Source organism: Phaeoacremonium minimum (genome assembly GCF_000392275.1).
Source record: "Phaeoacremonium minimum UCRPA7 unplaced genomic scaffold PA7_03_scaffold_408, whole genome shotgun sequence".
NCBI lineage: Eukaryota > Fungi > Ascomycota > Sordariomycetes > Togniniales > Togniniaceae > Phaeoacremonium > Phaeoacremonium minimum.
In genome coordinates, this window is record NW_006921310.1 from 68,948 (window position 1) to 92,260 (window position 23,313).

General features: G+C 49.0%; 5 protein-coding genes across 5 annotated transcripts; 1 reads left to right on the forward strand and 4 right to left on the reverse strand.

The window, feature by feature from the left end:
- Positions 1-1,592: 1,592 nt before the first annotated feature.
- Positions 1,593-3,538, reverse strand: UCRPA7_5217 (putative mfs quinate protein; the record flags this gene model as incomplete). The annotated part of the gene is made up of 5 exons (XM_007917764.1): positions 1,593-1,724; positions 1,775-1,979; positions 2,482-2,512; positions 3,009-3,316; positions 3,372-3,538. 5 exons carry the CDS (start codon positions 3,536-3,538, stop codon positions 1,593-1,595), a joined length of 843 nt encoding a protein of 280 aa, XP_007915955.1.
- A 1,151-nt stretch (positions 3,539-4,689) lies between these two features.
- On the reverse strand, positions 4,690-6,330 carry UCRPA7_5218 (hypothetical protein; the record flags this gene model as incomplete). The annotated part of the gene is made up of 1 exon (XM_007917765.1): positions 4,690-6,330. The coding sequence occupies one exon, from the start codon at positions 6,328-6,330 to the stop codon at positions 4,690-4,692; it is 1,641 nt and encodes a 546-aa protein (XP_007915956.1).
- Positions 6,331-9,051: 2,721 nt separating this feature from the next.
- Positions 9,052-10,036, forward strand: UCRPA7_5219 (hypothetical protein; the record flags this gene model as incomplete). Its single annotated transcript, XM_007917766.1, has 3 exons — positions 9,052-9,413; positions 9,478-9,701; positions 9,759-10,036. 3 exons carry the CDS (start codon positions 9,052-9,054, stop codon positions 10,034-10,036), a joined length of 864 nt encoding a protein of 287 aa, XP_007915957.1.
- A 6,545-nt stretch (positions 10,037-16,581) lies between these two features.
- UCRPA7_5220 (putative actin-like protein arp-6 protein) lies at positions 16,582-17,597 on the reverse strand (the record flags this gene model as incomplete). The annotated part of the gene is made up of 2 exons (XM_007917767.1): positions 16,582-17,486; positions 17,552-17,597. The coding sequence occupies 2 exons, from the start codon at positions 17,595-17,597 to the stop codon at positions 16,582-16,584; spliced, it is 951 nt and encodes a 316-aa protein (XP_007915958.1).
- A 3,149-nt stretch (positions 17,598-20,746) lies between these two features.
- On the reverse strand, positions 20,747-23,050 carry UCRPA7_5221 (putative ubiquitin fusion degradation protein; the record flags this gene model as incomplete). The annotated part of the gene is made up of 1 exon (XM_007917768.1): positions 20,747-23,050. The coding sequence occupies one exon, from the start codon at positions 23,048-23,050 to the stop codon at positions 20,747-20,749; it is 2,304 nt and encodes a 767-aa protein (XP_007915959.1).
- Between the last annotated feature and the right edge of the window lie 263 nt (positions 23,051-23,313).

The following is a 23,313-nucleotide window of genomic DNA, read 5'->3' on the forward strand; positions in this document are numbered from 1 at the left end:
GTCACCTGACTGCTGGCAGGGGCAAGACCCTGCTCCCCCAACTCAGGAGTTGTCGGTGCCGTCTCAACCTAGTTTCCGTGATGGTCCGTGTAGGTCACCATGGGCCAGTGGAGTGCGATAGCCGGCACAGACCAAAAGTCGGAGAATCCCTGGGCAGACCGTTTCTGCTTAGCGCTGTCATCGGCCGTGGCGAGCATGACGATGGCGTATAAGACGCCTGAGCATATGTCTAGCGGTATGAAGCCAGCCGATATCATCGTTAATCTTGTAAAGCACCCAATTTCAGTGTGAGAGACTGCCTAGAGATGTCTAGGAAACTCAAAGCTAGACAGAAAGGAAGGTCGTGATTCGACTTGACAAGCGCGGACATTTTCATGAGAGACTGTCATGAAGTAATTCAAATAGAGAATTTGAGATGTTGCTACCAGTGAAAGCCTACTAGGCCGCAATCTCCACATCAACCCTTAGATGCCTGCTGCCGGCGACGATCTTCCTCAAAGCACCACCGCAGCGTCCCGAGCCATTCCTATTCATCCTCAACTCTCACAAGCTCGGGCCGATCTGCCGCAACTAGGAGCCTGGCATTGGCGGCCTGAGTATAGTCCTCATCGCCGACGTTCTTGGCCCGCAGAATGTGATGCCGAAGCCGAAGTCCCATTAACCAAGGGTGCACTGCCGACACAAAATCATGCACCGTAACAAACTCTCCTGACGCCGTGACTACCTGGAAGAGCCCAGGGAACTCTGCAAGGTCCAGAACATACGCTTCCCCGGTCGTAAAGGACCAGCTATAGGTGGGGGCGTATATATCTCATCTGTGAAGAGTGGCGCTTGAGGTGCCGATAGCCCAAGGCCACCAGGAGGGTTTGAGGTTCACATTTGATGATTAGATAGATGACTATATTGGGATGTTCGTGAAGGCAAAGAGGTAGACGTGTTGACGAGACTCGGGGCCGGTCAGGATGATGTATGATTGTGTAAGGGTTCAGGAAAGATCGGTACAAATTTTAGGGTTTTGTTCGAAGGAAATGAGGTATTTGCAAGCATTTGTTTTGTAAATAGGCAAATGTGAGCCCCTGAGCGGCCTTATGTAAGCGAAGGGTAGACTTGTGCGACCCTTCTGTTTGGGACAGAGTCGTCACCATAGTGAGTTACATATATGCGGGGTAGTCACTTGCGAAACACATTGGTAATTTCAAGCTGGGGTATGTTATTGGAAAGGAATTATGATCAATATTCGTCTCTGTTGGCAAGTGTTAGCGATTGCTGACTGGGAAGTTCCTGATGAAAGCAAGGCGGGAAGAAAGGCAACAAATAGAACCAATAGCTTACATACCTACTGTGGTAAAATGTGGTAAAATGATTCACAGGCTTACTTGTAGGCTATCATCTATAACCCTTATCAGAAACGCATTGTATGAACAAATTTTAATATGATTCAGTCTCGAGTCAATTTCTGTAATCCTCAAGCCTATCTTGGAAAACTTCGCTCAAGAAGCCATGCTCAACTTTTCAGAATTGGTAGTGCAATGATCAGAATTTAGAGCATGGTATCCGTTTTGGCTCATACTAAGTTAATTATGTGTGTATGTTCACCTTCCGGCGTACTCGACTTGATTGGCCTCGATATCAGTCCCTTCCATATGTTTCGTCACTCGTCCAATATCTTCGATGCCGGAGAAGTCTGCCACTCCGAAGATCTCATCCATTCGTTCCAGTGAGATCTGAATAGAGTTAGTTCTGTATCCCAGGAATACTCTAGTCCGATACTTACTCCTTTCGTTTCCGGAACCCAGAAAGCTGCCACGCCCATGGCAAAACAGAAAGACCCATATATAAAGTAAGTGCCGTACCCTGTGGGCCCACCTGCTGTGACAAGCATTACCGGCGAGACACGAGCAACCACGAGGTTGAACAGCCATTGCGTAGCCGCGGCGAGAGAAACGTTGTAGCCACGTAGCCTGTTTGTCGGAATTTCGCTGACATAAATCCAGCATACTGGCCCCCAGCCAAATTGGAAAGCCGCCGCAAATATATATACCATTACTAAAGCAACATAGCCAGCTGCAGGAATAGGGGCGTCTTTCTTCGGAGGATCAAAGCGAACATAAAACCCTAGATAGAACATGCAAAAGAACATGACGAAGGCTGTCCACACGAATGACCAACGGCGGCCAAGAGTATCTGCGAGGAATGTTATGAAGATAGCGCATGAACACATCTTCACGATGCCGTAGACGCCGGTAGCCAGGAGTGATGTCGCATTGCCGCTAATCCCCAAAGCATTAAATATCGTAGGAGCGTAGTAGTTGATTGCTACAACACCTGACATCAGTGTATGAACTATATGGACATTGAAAGAGCAGGAACTATCCACAACCAATATGTCTCGAAAGGATTATGCGCATTTGAACAGTGATACTGTCTTTGCTCTTTGAAACGCAGTTTTAACATCTTAAAGCAAATCGAAGAACAGCTTACCGTTTGTACCAGTCCATTGTTGGCATACCATCTACACGCGGCTATCAGTAATGTATGTGAATAGGGGCTGGATAGGGGATAAAGAGGGAAATGAATTGGGGTAGGTGACGAGGACAGACATACCAAGCCGATTGACATAAGAGCCCTCTTTCTATTTCCAGGAATCAGCCAACACTCTTTCTGAGTTGCCCAGAAGCCAGTTCCATGGATAGAACGCCGTTCTTCTTCCAGTTGCGTTCTCAATTCAAGAAGCTCTTGTTGAACGTAAGGGTGTTCAACTGGCAGGTGTCGCACCGTGGCTAAAACACTTGACGCGCTTTCCCAGTTATCTTTCGATGCAAGCCATCGTGGTGATTCGGGACAGAATAGAATGCTAACGAAGATAAGAACCGGTGGCAGTGATTGCATGGCAAGCGGTACGATCCAGGAGGCATGACCCTTAATGTGAAGCAGTGATCCGTAGTCGATGAAAAAGGCTATCATTGCTCCCATAGTTTCAAAGAGCTGATAAAAGCCAATGAGCAGACCTCTGATCCCACGGGGAGAGTTCTCGGAGACATAAGTTGGGGCCAGCATGGTGGCGCCTCCAAGACCTAGTCCTTCTACGAACCTCCCAACATAGAAGCAGGAAAAGATGCCGTATGAGAAGGCCTGAAGCAAGCCTCCGATGAAAGCAAATACGGAGACAATAAGTAATCCAGGTCTTCGGCCGAGGTGATCTGCTAGAGGATTCGCTAGTAGTGCGCCAGCGAATGCACCGGCTTGCATGGTTGTGACGAGATTTGCGGAGAGATTTGCGCGAGCGGTACTGCTTTTGTCCGTGAGACCAAACTCACTAGTTTTATATCAGTCTTGCATACATATTAAAAAGTTGAGCTGTGTCAACTTACTCCTTGAAATCAGGTAGGGTCAAAACACCTCCAATGATTCCAGTATCCATTCCGAAAAGGGTGCCGCCAAAGCAGGCTGCGGCTGCAAGGGCGAAGACTCTCCAGTTGTAAACTTCTGGAGGATCGAGCTTGATAGCATCATTACGTATAATCTTCTGTAGCCACATCTTGGTGTTGACTCAAAGTGAGGATGAATGGCCGTCTTTCAAAACAAGATTGCCTTGCTAGAAGATACTTCAAGTTATATTCCATGGGATCTTGGGCGAGTGGTGTCGGAAATATAGGCATCAAGCCTCCATTCGTTCTAATCATTACCCCACGACCAACATCCATCACTTAGTTCTAGCTAGCCAAGCGGGTAATCGGCATGTTCGGTTGATTTTATGGACGGGAGCATCTCGGCTTGATTCTTGGCGAGATAAGCAACGATCTGCGTGCAACACCGACGCCATGCGACTCCAACATGTGGCCTGGCTTTTTAGCCTGATTGTGTTGCACTGTGACTCAAAAGACTAGCGCGCAGGCGACCGAGAGGGCAGCCGGATATAGACGAATGGTTCCAAACGACTTTGTCTTTCGTATCGCTCCTCTACACACAAAATAGTGAGGCAGCCTTCCTATAGCCATATAAGGATTCGAGTCCCTCTGCGATCAGTTACCCAGCGTCTTCTTCACATAGGGCTTTGATGGCAATAGATCACACTCTGTCATAAGACATTACCTTGCTAAATCCGTATCAAGCCCTGGCAAAGCTATCTCGGCTGACGGGGAAATGGGTCCCGGTTGTGTTGAGAATGCGGAGAGATGGGGACCGGTGTGGAGATCTCCAGGTGTCTAGGCCGCCTCAAAGCTTAGCTTGCGCTTTGCCGTCATTAGGACGCACTACATACCCCAATGCACTGACGGAAAAGGCCCTTAGTGGACAACACCCTTGCTGGGGGGGTTTGAAGGTGGTGCTCCTCGTCAACTTCGCTTGCCTCATCCACTGTCCCGTCGACCTGGAACTCCTCTCAAATTCCCGTATAAGATGAAAATATATACATTTCCATCGAGTCATGTGTCAGGAAGTCAGAGCTCTTGGTGTTCGCCTGGATGAAATGCGTAGAAGAAACGCACGTGTTAGAAATGCCATACATCCCCGCAATCCCTGGGTTGAACGCACCTCGAAAGTTTGATAGAGTTGACTTCTGATTTACGCACTTTCCAATCTCGTCTCCTATCAGCCTCCGTCGATACACATGAATAGTACAATGATTTACACTATGTGCGAGCTCGGGAATATGCCTATGTACGGACCGTATATACAGCTGTGCGACGCTCACGCTTGATCAGGCTCATTGGGTTCACCAACGTACCGCTCGCTGAGTGGCCAAGAACCATACGGATCTTTGCCGCCAGGTTTCTGGTACCAGTAAACAACTACTGCATAGAGACAGCTATTTTTCTCGCCCCAGGTATTGCCTTTGTACTTCTCAATGTACCCACCAAAGTCGGTTTGGAAAGGGATATCGTCGCAGATGTGAAATCGATTCACAGATGTGTGTCCATTGGCGTTGAGTTCCACAAATGGCTGGCATGCATACGGACTGTCAAACATTGGGAAAGGCGGTTCGGCGGCCCAGGCATATCCAACGTAGTCCTCAGAGCCAGTTCCAAAAGACGAGGGGAATTTCTCGCCGTCAACGAAGAACTTCTCGTCCCCTTCACCCCACCACCAGTCGATAGACTTACTACCTCCATTGCCATACCACCAGTCCTTAGCTGGCGGGTCAGGATCGCTCCAGTGATTCCAGACATGCATTTGAACTCCGCAGAAACGTCCAGGCCCGTTGTCGAGTAACAAAAGAGTCCAGTCGATGTCACGACCCTCTTTCTGCGGCTTCTCAAGGAAGATGTCCCTGTGCCACTTGGCATGAAAGCGAAGGAGGCCGTCAGCTGACTGCTCCAAAGGCTTGTGGCAAATGGTGAAGAAGAGCTGGCGATCTTCATCGCCGTCATTCGACACTGCAATGAGGCCGCGCTGCGAAAAAGGCATAAACCAATGACTGTAAAAGCCTCCACCGGAAGTAGAGCCCAATGGTAGTGACCTATAAGTCTGCAAGCCAGGCACACTGCCAAAGAAGTCACCCAAAGGCGCCCATACACTTGGGTCTGCATCGGCATCCCATGTGATCTGGAGCGTCAGCTCTCGCAAGACGCGAGCAACATCAGCTTTGGAATCGGGAAGATTTAGCGGAACTATACGTATACCAGTAATAGCACGATTACCGAGAATCTCGCGAGCCGTAACGGTTCCACCTGCAGGGATAGTGACACTGAAGTGATCCAACGAGTCTGCTTCGCCCCGTGGGAGCGACTCCCATCCGCGCTGTCCGAGCTTTCTGTCGACGTCTGCTAGAGCTAGACATGATTCGCGATCGAAAGTGTTGGTAAAGATTGGCAAAGTCGTCCCTTCCGGGAATGTCGTGTAAGTGAAGTGGAAGTACATGCCCCATCCAGGCGCTAGGCGGATCTTGCACGAACGATTGTACGGAATTGGGATGAAACGATTGCGGGCACGGGACAAAGTCGGCACCAGGGACGGGAAATTCATCGGTGGAAAGTCATTGTTGAACTTCTCGAATAAGTCGCGGAAAGGCTCGTCGACAACCGGTTCAGTAGCGTCGTCTATAAAAATCTGGATGTTTCCTGTATCCGCCTTGGCTGACCAAACGCGCCAGATAACCCCAGGGCCCTCCTGCTCGAACGCGACAATCCAATCATCCTCCTTACGAATGTAGCCGGTGCCATCATCATTGGCATCCCAGTCAATGTATGTATCTGTATCGGGATCATACCGCGAGCGGCGGTCGTAGCTCGACATGCAGCCGCCGCGCTCGCCTTTCCGTGGCGGGTTCGCCAGACGCTCGAGATCATTCAGGCGATAAATTAGGTCAGAGTATGTGTATGCAGTAGTCATATTGACTGAAGGCTAGCGCGAATGTTCATTACTCGTATTTCAATCATACTAAGTAATCCGTGAATTTACCTCGCGTGAAGAGAGTAGATAGTTCAAAGGAAGCTTTATATAAACCTTCATTCTTCGTTGTAGAATGTCTCAGGAGAGGTACAATCACCGGGTTGCAGACCCATGATGGGGCCGACCATGTGACGCTGGCCATTGGAGCATTTCTCCAATGAAACACCTTGTCTCATGAGGGGTCCAAGAGGACAGTGTTCGTTGGGGCGCCTCAAGCTGTAGACACCTGACAGCATTGACTGCATGACAGCCAATCCTGGCCCAAACACAATTGTCTAAAGAGCAGATCACTCCTCTTGGGGTGAAGGAATACTTCTTATTTCCTCTCTCTCGCATTTTGTCTTTCGATGAAGAACAATATTTGTCGGCGCAGGCGACGACGCGTCGGTGGCTCAAGATATTAATTTCAAAAGTGTGCTTACTGACGCAGTAGTTGGAATAGCTGGGTAGGACAACAGAGTCCCATTGCATGGGCGACTACCTACGGAGACACTCCAAGCTTATCATTAGTCTAGATTTATCGTTGTTCGAAGCCAGTTATAAAGTAAATTGCATTGAGTTGCATGATACTTCGTCGAATCGGCTTCGGGGCGTTGGCTTTGGTCTTCAGGAGAAACTAAAGCGATCCTGCTGCTAATCTCCACACGATTGCAACATGATATATCGTTATCCTGCTGAGTGATCCTTGGGATTCCAGACAACCTCGAAGCTCACCGTCATGCAATTAGGCGGTGAGGGCGAGCCTCTGGGAAGGTTGCCGGGCTTTGATTACCTGCCTGTCTTACTTCCTCCCGTCAGCACGTGTAGCCAATCCGCATTCCTACTGCATGGACGGGTCAGCACCCCCTTTGCCCCCACTCTCGTCTAATTTAAGCAATTCACTGTACCCATGCAGCATTACCGCATCCAACAACTCGAGCGTTATGGTTGCTTCGCACCGCACATGTTCCATACATTCAAGATTGGTCAAGAATCCGAAATAACCCCCCAAAAAGAAATACAAGCTAGACAAAGTAAAGATCGAGGCGAAGAGAGAGGAGCAGGTAAACCCAAGTGGAACTCCTAGTCATATGCACCTGCGCTTGTCAATGTTTCAATCTAAGAATTTACCTCTACCACTGTAAATCACATCATTGATGAGAAGAGAGACCAAAGCCACCAACATCGCCATATGATGGTAGATGGATCGAAGTACCAGCCAGTTCAAGTGAAGGACGGCACCAGTCCCTCACTTTCAAGTGCTCAAAGCGTAATGGACTTTGAGAAGGGTCTTTGCGTAGCATATGCAGCCACTCATTCCCACTCGACAAGGATTGAGTGGCTCAAGCTGATAAGGCTGATTCAATTAGGGTTTGCGAATCAAGTCGCTTCTTTTGGCTGCACTGAGACAAAAGCTGAGAATGTGGTCCGGGTTCAATCTCTTTTTCTCCAATGCCTGTGCCGGCGTCCCAAAGCGTCTAGGCTTTTGGGGCGCTATAATCCTCGCACTTCTTATCTCACTCTAAGATGGCTTGCTACTGTAGACTAGAGTACGACGTACCGTGCAGGCGTAGAGGCTCAAATACCCAGGTACAAAGTCCGAGTAGCCCCTTTCGAGTGTCCGATCAACTTTGACTTCTTGGGACTGTCATTTGCCCCTGAGACAGGAGTTTATCTTCGCCCCGCCACCTTTGTGGGATGAATGATTCGCAGTACGGTTTGACATGGGTGACAGCCACATTGACGATCGAGACGATGGTCTTTGGCAGCCATTGCACCATTTGGTACTGATAAGCAATCCTCGACTTTCTGGTGTGCCTTCGAAACACACCTTCCACTTGTCTATTGAATGCACGATCCCCCCATATTAGGTCTTGTCATCTTATCATATCTCCTGACTGTCTTCGTTCTTTTGTTCCATTGTGTGTTCTGTAATATCTCTTCTACTTCTTAAGAGCATTCTTCCAGTCATGTCGACTCTGTAAATCCATCATGTGGCAGCAAAAATGGGCGACCGTGAGTAGTGATCTCGTTACTAGGTACGCCAGTCGAACTACCACAATTGAGTATCTCCCTCACCCGTCTAACGCGCTCTGCGTTCTCTCATAGACAACGCCGACCTTTCGTCATTGGTCTAGCAGCATTCTTAGTATTCGTCTTCACGTTTGCACTATATCCTCGTTTGGACCATGTGGTCACAACCCACCGGACGGACCGCCCAAGCGCGAAGCTCCCCGAGACGCATGAAGATCATTTTGTTCTCTCGGGCCCGACTCCACAGACGGGAGATAAAAGCGCCTACAAGGACCGACTTGTTGCACTCGGCCCAAGCGATTCCATACCACTGAATGCCGTTAGCAACCTCGAGGCATTGAAGTATGCCATATTTCTTCCAACATATGTAGGCCAACCCTTTATGTTGCTGTTCATCTAGACCATAATACGGCATTTCAAGGCCGCGCAATTTTAATAGGCTGTATTTAGGAAAAGCACATTCCGTTGGCGGTCAATTTCTTACGATCCTTGAAATGTCTGGGCTCAGACTTCACCGACATTACCTTCCACGTCATCGTGTCGGATACGAAAGAAGTCAACCAGTTCACTAATGCTATGAATGCCATGGAGCCGTGTGGGACGACATTTGGACGATGGAAAGTCCCCAATAGCAATGTGGACGGACCGATGCCGGCGCTTAACGTCGTCAACCTATACGACATCATGCCAGAGCGATTCAAGGAGGGTGTTTCTGCGGACGACACATCAGCACTACTAGAGAAAGTTGGAAGATATTCCTACCAGACTATGAAGAAAATCATTCCAGCTATTGACTTCGACTATGACTGGGGTCTCTGGCTGGATTCGGAGGCCACCGTGGTACAACCGTTTAGCTTGAGGGAGATGTTCGATGAGTATGTTCAAAGACCAACCGTGTGGCGATCAAGAATGGCCAAGAACGACATCATGCGAGGCTTCATGGGTAACGCAACGAGGGTTCTCGGCCGTTCTGCCGACTCGTGGGGCCCCATGTTCTGGAATCTTGATAGGTAAGAATCGGTCATTCTGGGATTAATGATCCACGGTAGAGCAAATCCTGACAAATTCATATAGCGTTCAATGGATAGTGGAAAAGGCCGTCGTGACCGACATGATTGCCTACGTCGAGAATGCACATGGCACAGACTTTTGGACGGCTTGGATTGCCAATGATGGGCCTTTCGAGGTCAATATGTACAATTTGCATATTCAAGCGAGAAAGCTGGAAACCGTAGACTCCATTTTCTCAAAGTATCTCGTTCTAGAGACTGAAAGAGAGCTGGTCCGTTTCGGGATGGGTAAGTGGAACTTTGAATTTCCGAGTTCACTTCTAGCAAAGCTAACACCATTGGCAGCTCCCGCGTTTCCCCATGTGGAGGCCCATGGAGACACGGGTTTCCTCGAAAGAGCTTACAGATTACTGAAGTCTAATGAACTGCAACCTAACTTTTCCGCCTTCATGCGACACTACAAACAGCGCCTCTTCCGCTTCGAAGGCCTGGAGTTCGCCCCTCCCGAGGTTATCGATAGGTTTCTTTTAGACTCACCTGTCAATTTACTAGTTTGCGGGTCTCCTCCGCTACATGAGTGGTGGCAAAAGAGGATAGACGACGGGAAAATGGTTGTTACCTAAGTAGCTGCTAGTATACTTTGACACCCTTCAAGACCCTCGAAGGTTGGGGTTAGGAGGATAAGTTCTGAATTTATCACCTTTTCGAAGGGCACCTGGGTTTCCGCGAGAGTATAACCGAGGTCGCCTTGATTCCAAGCCTCAAGAGCTAAAGAGCAATGCAATGGATGTATTTTTGCGTTTTGAGAAACCCCATTCAGCAAGACTCGTTCAGCCATTGTAAATTCCTTGCCCGCACATAGCTGCGACATGAACTTTGATGATAGGGACATTGTTTTGCTAGAGGAATGCATGCTTGGTCATCAGGATAACCATTTGCAGGTCACGGAACGCAGCAAGGGGGTTCAATATGACATTGGAGGACATTCAGACAATATTGTCATCAAGTCTCTCCATAGCATCATAGAACATGCTTGACTCATCATCGTGATTCAATTTGAGTTGCTGCCGAGCATCCAGCAAAATATCTCTGAAGAGATCCGGTTCATTCGCCTCAGCTAGATCAAGAGGCGTGAAACGTTGATAATCGTAAAATCCCCACTGCATCAACGGACTTTCCCTAGCGTTTAAGCTTAAGTCGGCTCCTCTTGATATGAGAAATTTGAATTTGGCGAGCGGGTCTATTCCCAAACCAGCGCGTGGAGTTGTTGCACTTACACACCAGTGTAAGGGTGTCCATCCGTAGTTATCTTGGCGGTTTATGTAATGTGCACAGCCATTTGAGTATACATACTCCAGAACCTCGACATTGGGGGCCAGCTCGGCAGCGATATGCAAGAACGTCCTCCCATCATTTAGAATTTTCTGTAAATCAATCTTTTTCCTTTGGAGTTTCTTAATGGCCTCCAACGCATGACATGGACTCCTGATCGCCAATCTCAGAGCTGACAACCCGGATTCGTCCACCATACCGAAATCGCCATACCCGGCCTCACCGAGCAAATTCAAATAATCTAATGTTCTGTCAGGTTTCTGGGGATGCAATATATTCATAGTTCCCATCATCTTTCCGTGCACGACCTCATGAATCGAAGCATCGTGGTCCAGCAGAATTCGTACAGCATCGAGCCACGACTCCCATTGCGGAGGTAGCTGTAAGTATTTGCCATTGATCAACTTTAATCTCGAGCTAGCCGCAGCAAATATGGGTAGACTGTATTGTTAGTAAAAAAGGTGAATTGAATAATAAAAGTAGGGCCGTACACTTGATTATCATTGCCGATGTTTGGCTCTGCTCCACTTTCCAAGAGCAGTCGTACTGACGGTAGGCTTCGCGACTCAATTGCAAGCTGGCAGGTTAATCAGTAAATCTGCTGGCTGCGTTAAATACCGTTCCAGTAGTAAGTAACTCACTAGAAGAGGTGTCTCTCCTGAGCAGATAGTTCTGTCGTGCACTTGGCCCATACCCATATTCATATATTGTCGAATGAGCTCCACATCGCCATTACGACACGCAACCATGAACGGCGATTCAATAGGCACTCGGTTTTGCAAGCGTATTTCAGAGGGAAGAAGTCGAAATCCACTAACACCAGGGGCATGATTCGTTAAGCGAAGTTCGACAAGAACAGTTTTTAACCATAGCCAGGTTGGCATGTTCAATCCGATTTTCAAATTTCGCTCCCATCGACCAGCTCCAAAGATGTATGAATACGATCCAAAAATCCCTAGGTTTCGCAACCAATGATCAACTCCCAAAATTAACGATTTGATTTCAGAAATCGGAATTCTTGTCCCTTGAACTGGTATGCTTCCAGGCGGCGCATGACGAGTTGATTTGTTGCCTAGATATAGCAAAGTCAAGCGGCTGTTCAAGGTCAGACCACTACCTCGAAGACGGCACAGTGGGTATCCTAGACAACAGTGCATTATTACGTACAAATTCAAATGCTGTAGCACTAATAAGAGCATATTTTCAGACTCTTTCAGACGCTCAAGCTTCTTTTGTGTGGGTTTGCGCTGCATGACCGCCCACCTAAGCCTGCTCCTAAATGTGTTTATCTCACGTGGATAAACAGTGTCAATGCCAATCTCTTTCCGCAAAGTGTACATATCCTCTTCTACAAGGGAAATAGTTTTGAGGAATACCTGCCTAAGCTCGGCAGGAATAATGACGTCATCTGACTGGTCCGAGAATTGTGTTTTGAGGTCGAGGATACTGCACTTGATAATCTCTAGTATTTGCTTCATTCTGCACAACTCAGCAGGCGCGTCTTCAAAGTTGTCGCAAATTACTGAAATTGATTCTGCTGTTCCGATAATGGCGCTGATTAGTTGAGAAATTGATGCGATGCCGCCAAGGATGGTAAGAGGGTCTGCCATGGTGCATTTGATCAGTAATTGTAAGGCAGGCAGATGCCTAAAGAGAAGTCGCGATCGATATGACCCCGCGTAGAAATAGAAGGCAAGGCATTTAGCACATCTCTTTTGTTGGAAAACCACGTGACAATTTCGTGAATAAAAGTGTAGCACAAGGCTGAGCAAGACAAGATTTTTGCTGCATGCCTAACTGTCTACTCTATCAAGCATGTTAGGTATTCTTAACATTTGATTTTTGTTCGATTAAAGCATTGTTAAGCGTCTTGCATGTAGCATATCGCTTTGGAGGAAACCGGACTAATGCCTCTTGTGGTGTATCTTCACTGGGTATGTGTAGGTGTTTTTGTGATCTTCGACCGTCACTACTTCTAATTCAATTGTTGCATAGTGTGTCTGTGGTGAGGGGCCATATTATACTGAAACAACCCCTGCATGTCTCGAATGTGGTCATCAAAGGTGCTCTGCATGCCCAATGGTCGCGTCGCGGTGCGATACGAATAGATAGATGATGTTCGACTGCACACCTTTTAATCAAACGTGGGACATTACCCATCGCGCCAGCGGCTAGAAGACGAACGCTACCGAAAACATTTCAGCAGTACCAAGCCATTTGTTGAGATTTCCCTGTGAGCTGGTTACATGAATGTAGCAATGCTCTTGCCACGAAGTCATGAGGCACTGCCAACATCTTGCGATCTAGCCATATTGTCAAGAAAGTATTCAATCAAATGAATAACAAGCACTGATGACAAGGGAAAGCTCTAGGAAACTCTCTATCTAGCATAATCCCTCGAGCTATGGATTTATACAAAGGAATTACTAAAAATTTAAGAGGCATCTTGGCCAATTCCACACAATGTTTCCTAATGATTTGCCGCTGATTATAGACGTCTAGGGAATTGGTCACTCGATCAACACTCCTGAGAATTCCGTAGAAGTCGTTAGACTACAGGTCTATCTCTTAATACTCCCTATTATGTGACTTGCACTTAAGTGAAGCCCGATTGCGTCCATAGTATCCCATGAACGTATTTGGGGTTAAATGCTATCATTGAAGAACATTTGACCAAATGGTTTCTGCCTCTTGCATATCTCCACCTCCAAAGAGCCCATGATCATTGCGTATTTTACTTTGAAGTGGCCTGTATATTTCTCTCTCCACGCCCAATTCCTCCATAAGAGTGGCAAAATTATGATCCTTTGGTTGCTTGTCGTCATAATTCCATAACCATCTCAACGTGCCTCGAAAGTGGTTGTAAATGCCACCTTCAGTGACAGATATTTCAACAAGCATAGAGCAAATATGTATCCATGCCAGAACGATTTCGTCGCTTAAAGGGCCTTCCAAGAAGCGGAATTCCACGGTTTTCGGTCCCTTGCGTGCTCTCTCGTCTTCTTGCCCCAAAGCACTGAAATTAAATCCAAGCCGACGATATTGGCGCTCCGAACCAGAAAGTAGCCTACCCAGCTCCAAATGGGAGCGTGTTCTCCATATCGCCTTGACTGCAGCGCATTGTTCATTGGTCTCCTCTTCCACGTCGTCGCGCACGGTCTTCATAAGTACCTTCAAGCAACCAGATTCCTTTCTGCATATCAAGGCATGGTTTTCTTTGTTTCTTAGTGCTATTGCAAGCCGGCTGTACTTTGTCATCGGCGAGCTCCAGGTGTAGGTGTGATTGAAATTGGGCGACTTCGGATCCTTGAGGGTGCGGAGTATCGGCTCGCCAAGCCAACATAACGTTGCAAGCTTCTTCATGGTTAGCAGCGAAAAGAGCTCGCCATCCCTCCGTCCTACATGAACATGGAGTTCACAAGTATGATTCGTGACGATTCTATGCCGCGACTTTATACCGCAAAGCACCGCCTCAATTAGTGGCTGGATAGCATTTCCGGTCCCAGAGATCATTGGAGAATTGATTTCAACGGGTACCCATAAGTAACCTTCATAAAGAGGGTCATCCAAAGTGGGTTCGGCAGAGTTGGATTTCTTGACGATCCAACACGACTCCCAGACATCTCTCTCCTGAATTCCAAGCCTCTGTAGTTCGTAGCATGACATTGCCCTCACATTCAATACTTCTTCTATTGTATTGGCAATGGAAGTGAATGCCACCTCTTGAAGCTGATCCCCCGCTTCGGCATAATGTGAACGTGGTACTGATATGAATCCATTGTGGCTATTCTCGGAGGCACCAGGAGGCAAGTAAGGAGTGAGAAATTTGAGCTCGACCGCGACTGTTATATCTTCCACCTTGTCAACTGCATGTTGACAAGAGAGGACATCGCTGTGATCTGGATGCATATGATGCGGGGAGCCAGCGGACCGGTCAAGCAAAAGGTGTCATATGGTTGAAACGCCAGGCCAACCAGCGCTATTTGATCGTCTCCTTTCCCACGTGGAGCGGCAGACTCCCACTCTAGCTCACTGGGTAACTCGGTATGCTGCTTGCAAGCCGACAGCGGTATGAGAGCTTACGAGTTAGAGATTGCCGTATTCGGCGACGTACAGGAGTGCACATGTCAGGGGACTGGAGACAGATGCGGCATTTCAGTGAATATGGACGTGGACCAGTAGGAGACCTCTCGGAGCCCATTCCAGATGGCATGGTTGATATCTCCTCAGCTTTGGTTTTGTAAGGGTGTGGGTGGTAAGACAATAGTGCGACGTGCGACAGAGTCAAGCCACCAATTACGGGCACCGTCACTTCGAAGTTATGAATCACAAACAGATTACAGCCACTACTTCTCCATACATTGTTCGTCCGAAGTCAAGCGGTGTTGCGAGATTTGATCAAACAATTGGAGTCGCAGTTATACCATAATCAGCTAGTTTCACAGCACATACTACAGTGGAATGGATGTCGTAACTGTCACTTACGTAGGTATGTCGAAAGAGGCGTTTGCGCCGAAGTCTTAGCTTAACCATAAGCAGGCAAAGAGCCATCTCGCATCCAGACCAAACTAGACGAGTCTGGACTGTACTAGCTACTGAGCGCTGCAGAATACACAGCCTCGATGCACACAGGGTTGGGGCAGATCGCTGTAGGAGCCCGCAGAAATGGCCCATGTACAGCCAATCGCGCAAAGACTCGGACACTTTAAAATGGGACAACTGCTTGTATTACCATTGCTTGGATTTAACATTCCCGACAGAATAAGCAAGCTGTTGTTTACTTACTCCATTATAAGCCTCGGAGCTGTCAACTAACAAGATCATGAGATTATTCAGGCATTCATAGGGGGATGAGAATGCCAGAGCAAATCTTGCAAGAGGTAGCCTATTATTTTCCAGCATATTACAACCATTGGGTGGCCAAGCGGAGGTTGCAAAGTCCTCTCCAACCCCGGCAGCAACCAAGATAAACTTGCAAGCTCCAGTGGGAGTCGTGAAAGACAATTGCTCGAAGGCTTCGTCGTGTGGCTTCCAGCCACAAAAGTTTGACAGCTTCCGAATGCCGAACTTGGTGGCAGCGGTGTTGCGACACTTCCCCCTAGCGGTCGCGAAGGGAGCGCGCCAGCCTTTAATCATACGAGGCTTTGGATGCTGCACATCCGCTGATAACAGCACATGATATATCAGTTATCAGGTTTCTCGAACATGCTATGAGTTGCCAGCCGGAAACGACATGCCGAATACGTCCGGAGCGGGGATTCGCCATGCTCGGAGGCGTCAGGCCAGATTAAAGGCCCTGTCCTACTACATTGAGCCGCCGGCATGCGAGCCAAGAACCCTTGTCTTCGGCCTTGCCCGGAAATACTGTGGTGTTCTGTCAAAGGAACAATTGTCCGCTGGGTGCAAGAGACCACCTCCATCCGAAACAAGCGTACATGATGGCGGAGGATGAGGCATGGCCAAAGAAGTGTCCGGGCCAACATTTCCTGGGCACAGTTCTGGCAAGAACGGCAGCTTGTAGCAGCAGCCATTAGGGACATCAGGCTTAACCAAAACGCGGATATATCTCTTACCCAGTGCTAGTAAAGCGGCACTAGCCGTCTTTGACAAGGTCTCCCCCTGAAAGCAAGTTCAAAATCAGGAGACAGGACTTGCACGGTTGGATAAGAGATCAGGCCGATTGGGTATGGGATTTTTGAACCCGGAAACTCTGGATGCCCAAAGCTCCAAAGACCGTTAGTCTGACACCTACTTGCCAGCAGTGGTATTCTTGGATGTCTCGGGCCCGTGCTGTGAACGATACGCGCGTGTTCCATAACCTCAGGGGAGGGGTTGATTAGTCTGCGCCTAACCCAACTGCAAATTTGCGTGCAATAACTTGAGCCCCGTGCTCTTCATACTCTTGTTTTGTCACAGCCAGGCGATGCACATGCTCATGCTTGGAAAAGTTTGCTGCGCCGGACCAGGTGCTGGTGATTGGGTCCGCTGGCCGTGCCACCCTAACGACACAGTCATCCGGAACACGCAGGACAATCTCTTGTTTGAGACGTTGAATAAAGCCTTCGAAAAGCGAGTTGCCGCCCACCACCACAACGTTGGCAAGAAGACCAGGCCACAGGCCAATTGGAAGGACAGAAAGTGATTGCATCACCAAATCGGCCAGACCGGGTTGCTGCATACCGATGTCCGACGGGTTGAATAGAAGCTCGGGAACAGTGAAACGCTCATTGCGTAGCGTGAGAATGTCTTCGTTTGACGCGGCAGCAGCAAGTTTCCGCGCGCGAGAGGTTGCCATCGGGTCGTAATCACGGACAATACCCATAGGCCGGGCATGAAAGTCTGGCAGCACGTAGTCTTTGGCAATACCACCGCCGCTGACGTAGTCATCCCGTCTCTCGCCTCGAGTTCCTTTCCAAGTTTTCTCGAGATCCCCTTTGAAGTCCAGGGCAACGTAGCAAGCGGACTCTTTCATCTCATTCACAATGTATGTGTCGTTGCGCATATCATAATGGCGCAGAGATAATAGTCGGGTGAGATAATTTGTTAGAAGCTTTCCACCAACATCGAGCCTTCGAATTGCAGACTGTAGTGGCCGCCCTTTGAGAATAGGCGTGACTGTCGTGCAAGAGTAGCCAGAGTCGATGAGCAGTAAAATCTCGGCTGGCAGCTGAGCAATGCTATCGACGTCTTTCGGGGTGTGAAAGATATCTTGAATGTCACGATAAGCGTTGAAGGACGGGCCTGTTATACTGTCAGTCAGTCTGACCATCCACACAGTATTTTGTGGTAGTCAGAACGCTACGCACCAGTGCCACGATAGTAGCTTGCGAACTGATACTCCTCAAACACCATCTGATCGCAGTTGTTCTGCAATGCTGGCAGTGAATTTGGCTGTTCGGCGAGAATGAGTCTTGTCTCGGAAGGATCGCATTTCTGCGGCGCTTTATCGTCGAAGAATTCATGATCCCATATCTCTTTCTGTGCTTCCCAATTCACGATATAGCCCTTCTCAACGGGTCGACGAAATGCCATCTCCCCAAAGTCCTTGCATTTTTCGAGATCCGATGCGACATATGTCCTCCTCTGCCGATCCCTGGCCAAACAGTTTGGAATTATCCTCGGGTCATCGGTGGATTCATCGGTAACAAAGCCAGCTTTCAAGGTGCTCGCGCCGTTGTCAAGGACTAGTGTCTTCGACGGAGGAGGTATTACAGCAGCTTTCGATCTGCGTGGTGCCATCGTGTCCCGTATGAGCAGCTCGACAGAGCTCGGTAAGACACTTGGTCGTCTCTCTCGCACCCGCTCTTGTCGATGCGCAATTCGAGCTTGCTTCAGGTGTGGCGAGGGAAATGCTTGATACACGTTTCTCGTGAGCTTGGAGAATGACGCGCAGGAGTAATTTTTAATTTTTTTTTTTGGTTCTACGTCACGTCAGAAGTTGGGGAATGCGGGAGGACTGGCCTGCCGAAGCGCTAACCAAATCACAGTGGGGAGCCCTAGCTACCCGGAACGGAAAATCGAACCTCAATGTCACGAACATAGCAATGTCGCAAGATAAACATATCATTCAAATTCTAATATATAGATACACCGTGAAACCAGAAATACTGACCTTGTTAATAGGGACGTGCGCTCTCTACTCTTCCAATTTGAACGTTGCTTGAAGAACTCAGCTTTCTCTCGAGCGTCTTCCGCCGGTTTGGTCTTCGCGGTTCTCTGAAGAAATCTGCCTCAAGGACTCCTTCATTGCTCCTGCTAAAGAGCCTCAAGTTAATGAAGCTATCTTCAACGGAACTGCGCATCAATAAAGCCGCGTCTTTAGCATCCCTGTATCGGTCAGCAATCAGACTAATCGCCTCCTTGGAGAGTATCGATTGAATTTCCGAATTGTTCGTTCGATCGAACTCTCTCATCCTCTCTCTCAGCTTCTCTCTCAGCAGATACAATCTCCGCATGTTCCCAAACAGACACATGCGCGCTTGGATAAATGCCAATGTCTCGCAAGGTGCTTCCGTAGCCTCGCCCCGGAAATACTGTGCATCGACCAATTTTGCGTTCGTCCAAACTAAGTGCTTGCCGGTGCCCGGCACTTTTCTGTACTCCTGTACGTAATAATTCAATGGGCGAAAATGACCACACTCATCGACATGCGTCTCGTGTGCCAAGTATGCGCTTTTCCAGCTGCCTTTGTGCTGCTCTGGGCAGCAGTCTTTCGGACACCGTAGCTCCTTCATAACCCTAGTGCAGCAAGGATGATATGAGCATGCATTACCTTCTGGCTTAGCAGGGCCGGTTCCATTACCTGGACAAGTATCTTTGTGGCATGATAAAGGGGCGACATAAGGATTGACATATGGTGTCTCGTGGCTCGTGACGTCCGCAGTTGTAGACATCAGAGGCCGCCTGTCGCAGATCATATAGTGGATTGATATTCTGTAACACATGGTGACTTGTCACAACCATCCGTCTCTGTCTGCTGCGAATATTCTAGGAGGGAGAAATATTGGGGACAATTTTTGGAGGTTTCATAACTTCAAGTCCTACTTTCAAGTTCAGGTTCTCGTTGAGAAGCGTCAACAACCGCATTGTCAACTGACAAAGAGATTTATTCAACAAAGAACCACAAAGCTTAGTCACAATGAATCGCGGGTCACTGATCGTACTTAGAAAAGCAGCGTCAAAAATTAAGAGACCGGTCTCAAGAGTGGGAAACATATAGTAAGAAAGTGTTCATGCATATCTCTAACTGTCTAATAATTGCGAGGTCGTACGTCAAATTGTTTATCTTCGCAAACCCGGTTTAAAAAGTGCCGTCACTCTATTTCATTACTCCTTGGATAACAAATAGCCAAGCTGACCTCAATTTCTCTGTTTTTGTTTTGTAAACCCTTCCGTAAGAGAATTTGCAGAACCCACAACATTTGGAGAGCACACAAAGGCAAATATCAACGGGTGAGTACAAGACCTAGATTAGGAAGTGCAATAAGAAAATCCGTCAGCATCCGTTTTGTCTGCGTTGTGCAGCATACCAGCAGTTCCTTCACATGCATTACCTGTCGGCTGCGGCGGGAACTTGCCATGGGAAAGAATGCCATGGCTACGGTACCCGAAGGGGGTGCGCCACAAGTTGTCGATCCGTGATTCTCGACTCATCCTCTGCTGTGTTACCCTTCCCACTTCTGTGTTACACCTCTCGACACCTAGATTGGTTGCCTCCGCCTCGACCACAGTAATTGGAAGTGTTCGCCATTTCTGACGTTGCTTGGCTCAAGCTGTCGAAGCCCAACCAGACAACTTGAGACAAATGTGGCGCGAGGTGATCAAGCTGCCGAGCTTTGAACAGGAGGAAGCCGGGCCGTATTCAGTCACGTACTGCACGTATCATGAGCCGGAACTCCCCACCCTCAGGACGTGAACGTGGTGAAGATGGCAATGGTGTCAGATCCGACGTGTCAAGGCAATATCTTGTTCTGTAGAATATTTGGCTGTTCACTGTCGACACCTTAAGTATATAAAGGAGCTGTGTACGCAGAGTTTCGTTCCGCACTTTCTGTAAGAATTAGAAAATTATCATACTCACGACGCCTCTCTCAACCGAACAATCAAACAACATCTCTATATCAGAACAACACAAATCGACGCTCCTCAGTATGGGTCCTGCTACCTGCGGTTGCGCTACATGTGCCTGCCAGAAGTGCGATGGCTGTAAATGCTGCGTAAGAACATTGCCAACCCCTCTATTGACCTGATAGACTGACGACTACGTAGACCAACTAGACCGGCCACAAAGACGGGGATGAACTCAATCAAGATGTGAAGTGGCTGTTAAAGGAATGGACAGACTGACGTCTTGGAGGGACCATGTATTTCGTTAGATTCTTTTATTTCTCTATTCTACATCGTACCCCATTCTATATGCAAAGCTTGTGACGTGCAGTCATTCCAGGGTATCTTACAGTAAACTCCTCCAATGCATCCCTCATAACATCTATAAACATCTCTCATGCTCCAAGCTTGGTCGGCGCCCAGTTCCTCAACCACTCCCTGGCCTTGTCCGGGTCTGCGCCCTCAGACTCGGTGGCTGCACAGCACCACTCAATGTCCCACAGGCCCTCGTTAGCTAGGAACTCTGCCACAAGCTTCCGCTTCTGACCGCCCTCATCGACGCAGAAGTGCATTGGCTTGCTCTTGTCGTTGACCTCGCCCAACAGCGGCTTCACTAGCGGCAAAGCGGCGGCCGCGCCACCACTGCTGACCTTGGGCTCTACGCCCAGGTTCTTCCTGCCGGTCTTGCACCACTCGTTCACGCACCAGCTCTTGCCACAGCCAGTCATCAATTGCGACAAGTAGCGGCGCTCGATCCGGCGCCGTAGAGCCTTGCCCTCGGGGTCGTGCATCGACACGTACAGAGGCCCAAAGCATATAGAACAGAGCCCGAGATCGTTGCCCGGGCCCTGGCCCATGCGTAGTCCCGCACCGACCTGGCCCTTTGGCCCTACGCCGTATAACGTCCGTCCGCACAGATGGTCTCTGCACACTTCGGGCTTCGCGCGCTCCTTCTTGTCTAGCTCGTGATGCTGCATGTGAGCTGCCATGTCACGGAGACGGACGATATTCCCGCAGAGATGGCAGTCGGTCGTTCGCGCACCATCAGCGCGCTCATGTGCGGTTAGCCCCGTCAAAGCTGTCTCGGCTTCCGATGACGGGTCGGCTGGGTCGCCTTCTTGAGGGACTTCGAGATGACAGAATTGGCAGAGAATGATCTTGGCTGGACAGACTGTTGTTCTGTGGCGAGCGAGGAGGGGAAGAGACGGGAAAGTTTGCTCAGGACCGCAGTGCGGGCAGGCATGGGGAGTATGGAAGATTCTGTCGTGTTTCGTCTTGCTCTCTGCTGTATTGCCATACCCGTCACCAAAGTCGCAATGCCAGTGGTTTTGCCATTCGGCCGATCGCTTCTGGAAAACTTGCTTGCAATCGGGGCAGACGATGTTGTTTCTCAGGCAGAAATTCTCGTGTAGCATCATTGTTCGCTTGGGAATCCACTGCAAACAATTCTTGCACTGCTCTTCCTCAGGAGAGTGTTGTTCCACGCCCTCCATGGCTCCGTTAACGGACTCCGGCAACGACGCCCTTGCACGAAGTGAGAATGTCCTTGGTTGAGAGTCCGAAGGTGTCTTGTCTGGGTCTGCATAGCCATGAACTGAGATGCCCAGGCTTTCTGCACCTTCGAGCTCGACATTGTTTGGAGATAATGAGATGCTCTTCGTGCCATTGGTCGGCGATGAGAATTCCCCGAAAACATGCTCAGAGTCGCGAGGGGGTGCTCTTTGTCGATTAGACCTAGGGCTGATGAGGAGGTCGACCTCCTTGCCATCCTCAATGTCGCTTAACTCGATCAACAAGTGCCGGCTGTGGTCCCAAGAGTCAAGCACAAAGTCAACGTATTCCCCCTCGAGTACCTGTCCTTCCACCGCTTTCCAGATATCGATCGGTCCCCCAACTGAGCTCCCATCTGCCGTCCCAGGAGCTCTCTGCGACTTGGCCACGATCTGGCGAACCGTCTCGCGGGCTTGTTCCTCGTTCAATGCCTCGATATCCACTTGTAAGTCGGTGTCGACGACGCATATTCCATCTCCTTCTGGCTCGAACTTGTCTATCAGGAACTGGAATGTCTCGCCCCTGACTCCGTGTACCGAGAGCATTGTGTCTCTAGTAAGTGTGGTGAATGCACCGCGAAGATGACGCTCTAGTAGCGACTTCCAATCATCGGGGTTGTAGCCGGCCTCTAAGGGCCGTAGGCGGACGTATGTGCCTTTCGGCAAGCTCTTCGCATCGACTCGAATTTGCACTCGGCTCTCGCTGTGAATGTGCTCGGATGTCAGATCGATCGCATCGTCCTCGGTGCTTCCGTTCTTCGAGCCGGACTCCTTGATACCCAAAGCCTCTAGGAGGTATGGGCTTAGTGCCACCTCGCCCTCCTCGGCGGAGAACTCCCGGATGCCTGCGAATACCACGTTGCCATTGTTCTGGTTGACGAGTCGGAACATGAGAGGGTTTGGTAGCTGACCGGTGAAGCCAGCGAGGGAATCGGAGTAGTTTTGTCGGGTACTATATAGATATGGGTTCGAGGGGTCGTATGCGGTTCCGTGACTCTGGGTGTGTCTCGTGGACTCGGCGAGTAGCTGCTCGAGGGCGGACTGCGGTAATCGGATCTTGTCGCCATCGAGTCCTTTTGCTGCCTTGGACGAGGAAGACACGACGTTGAAAGGTGCTGACCATTTCAGGTCTATAGGCTGATCAGCCATTTTGGCCTTGTGATGCCCGCTGTCGGCTGTCTTTGTGCTGTTTATCTGCAGGACGTGTTCATGAGCCTATCACGATTAGATGGATCGTGAGATGTAGCTATTTAAGCAGATTGGTGGTGGCCCCAGTGAACCTAGCAACACAGTCTTTAGGAAATACGAGCAAAACATGAGAATACAAAGACGCTCTATCCGTGGATCCACAGCATTTCCCAGACACAGTTAAAGGAAACAAGGAAATGTTGATGTAGTTGTGAATGGCATCC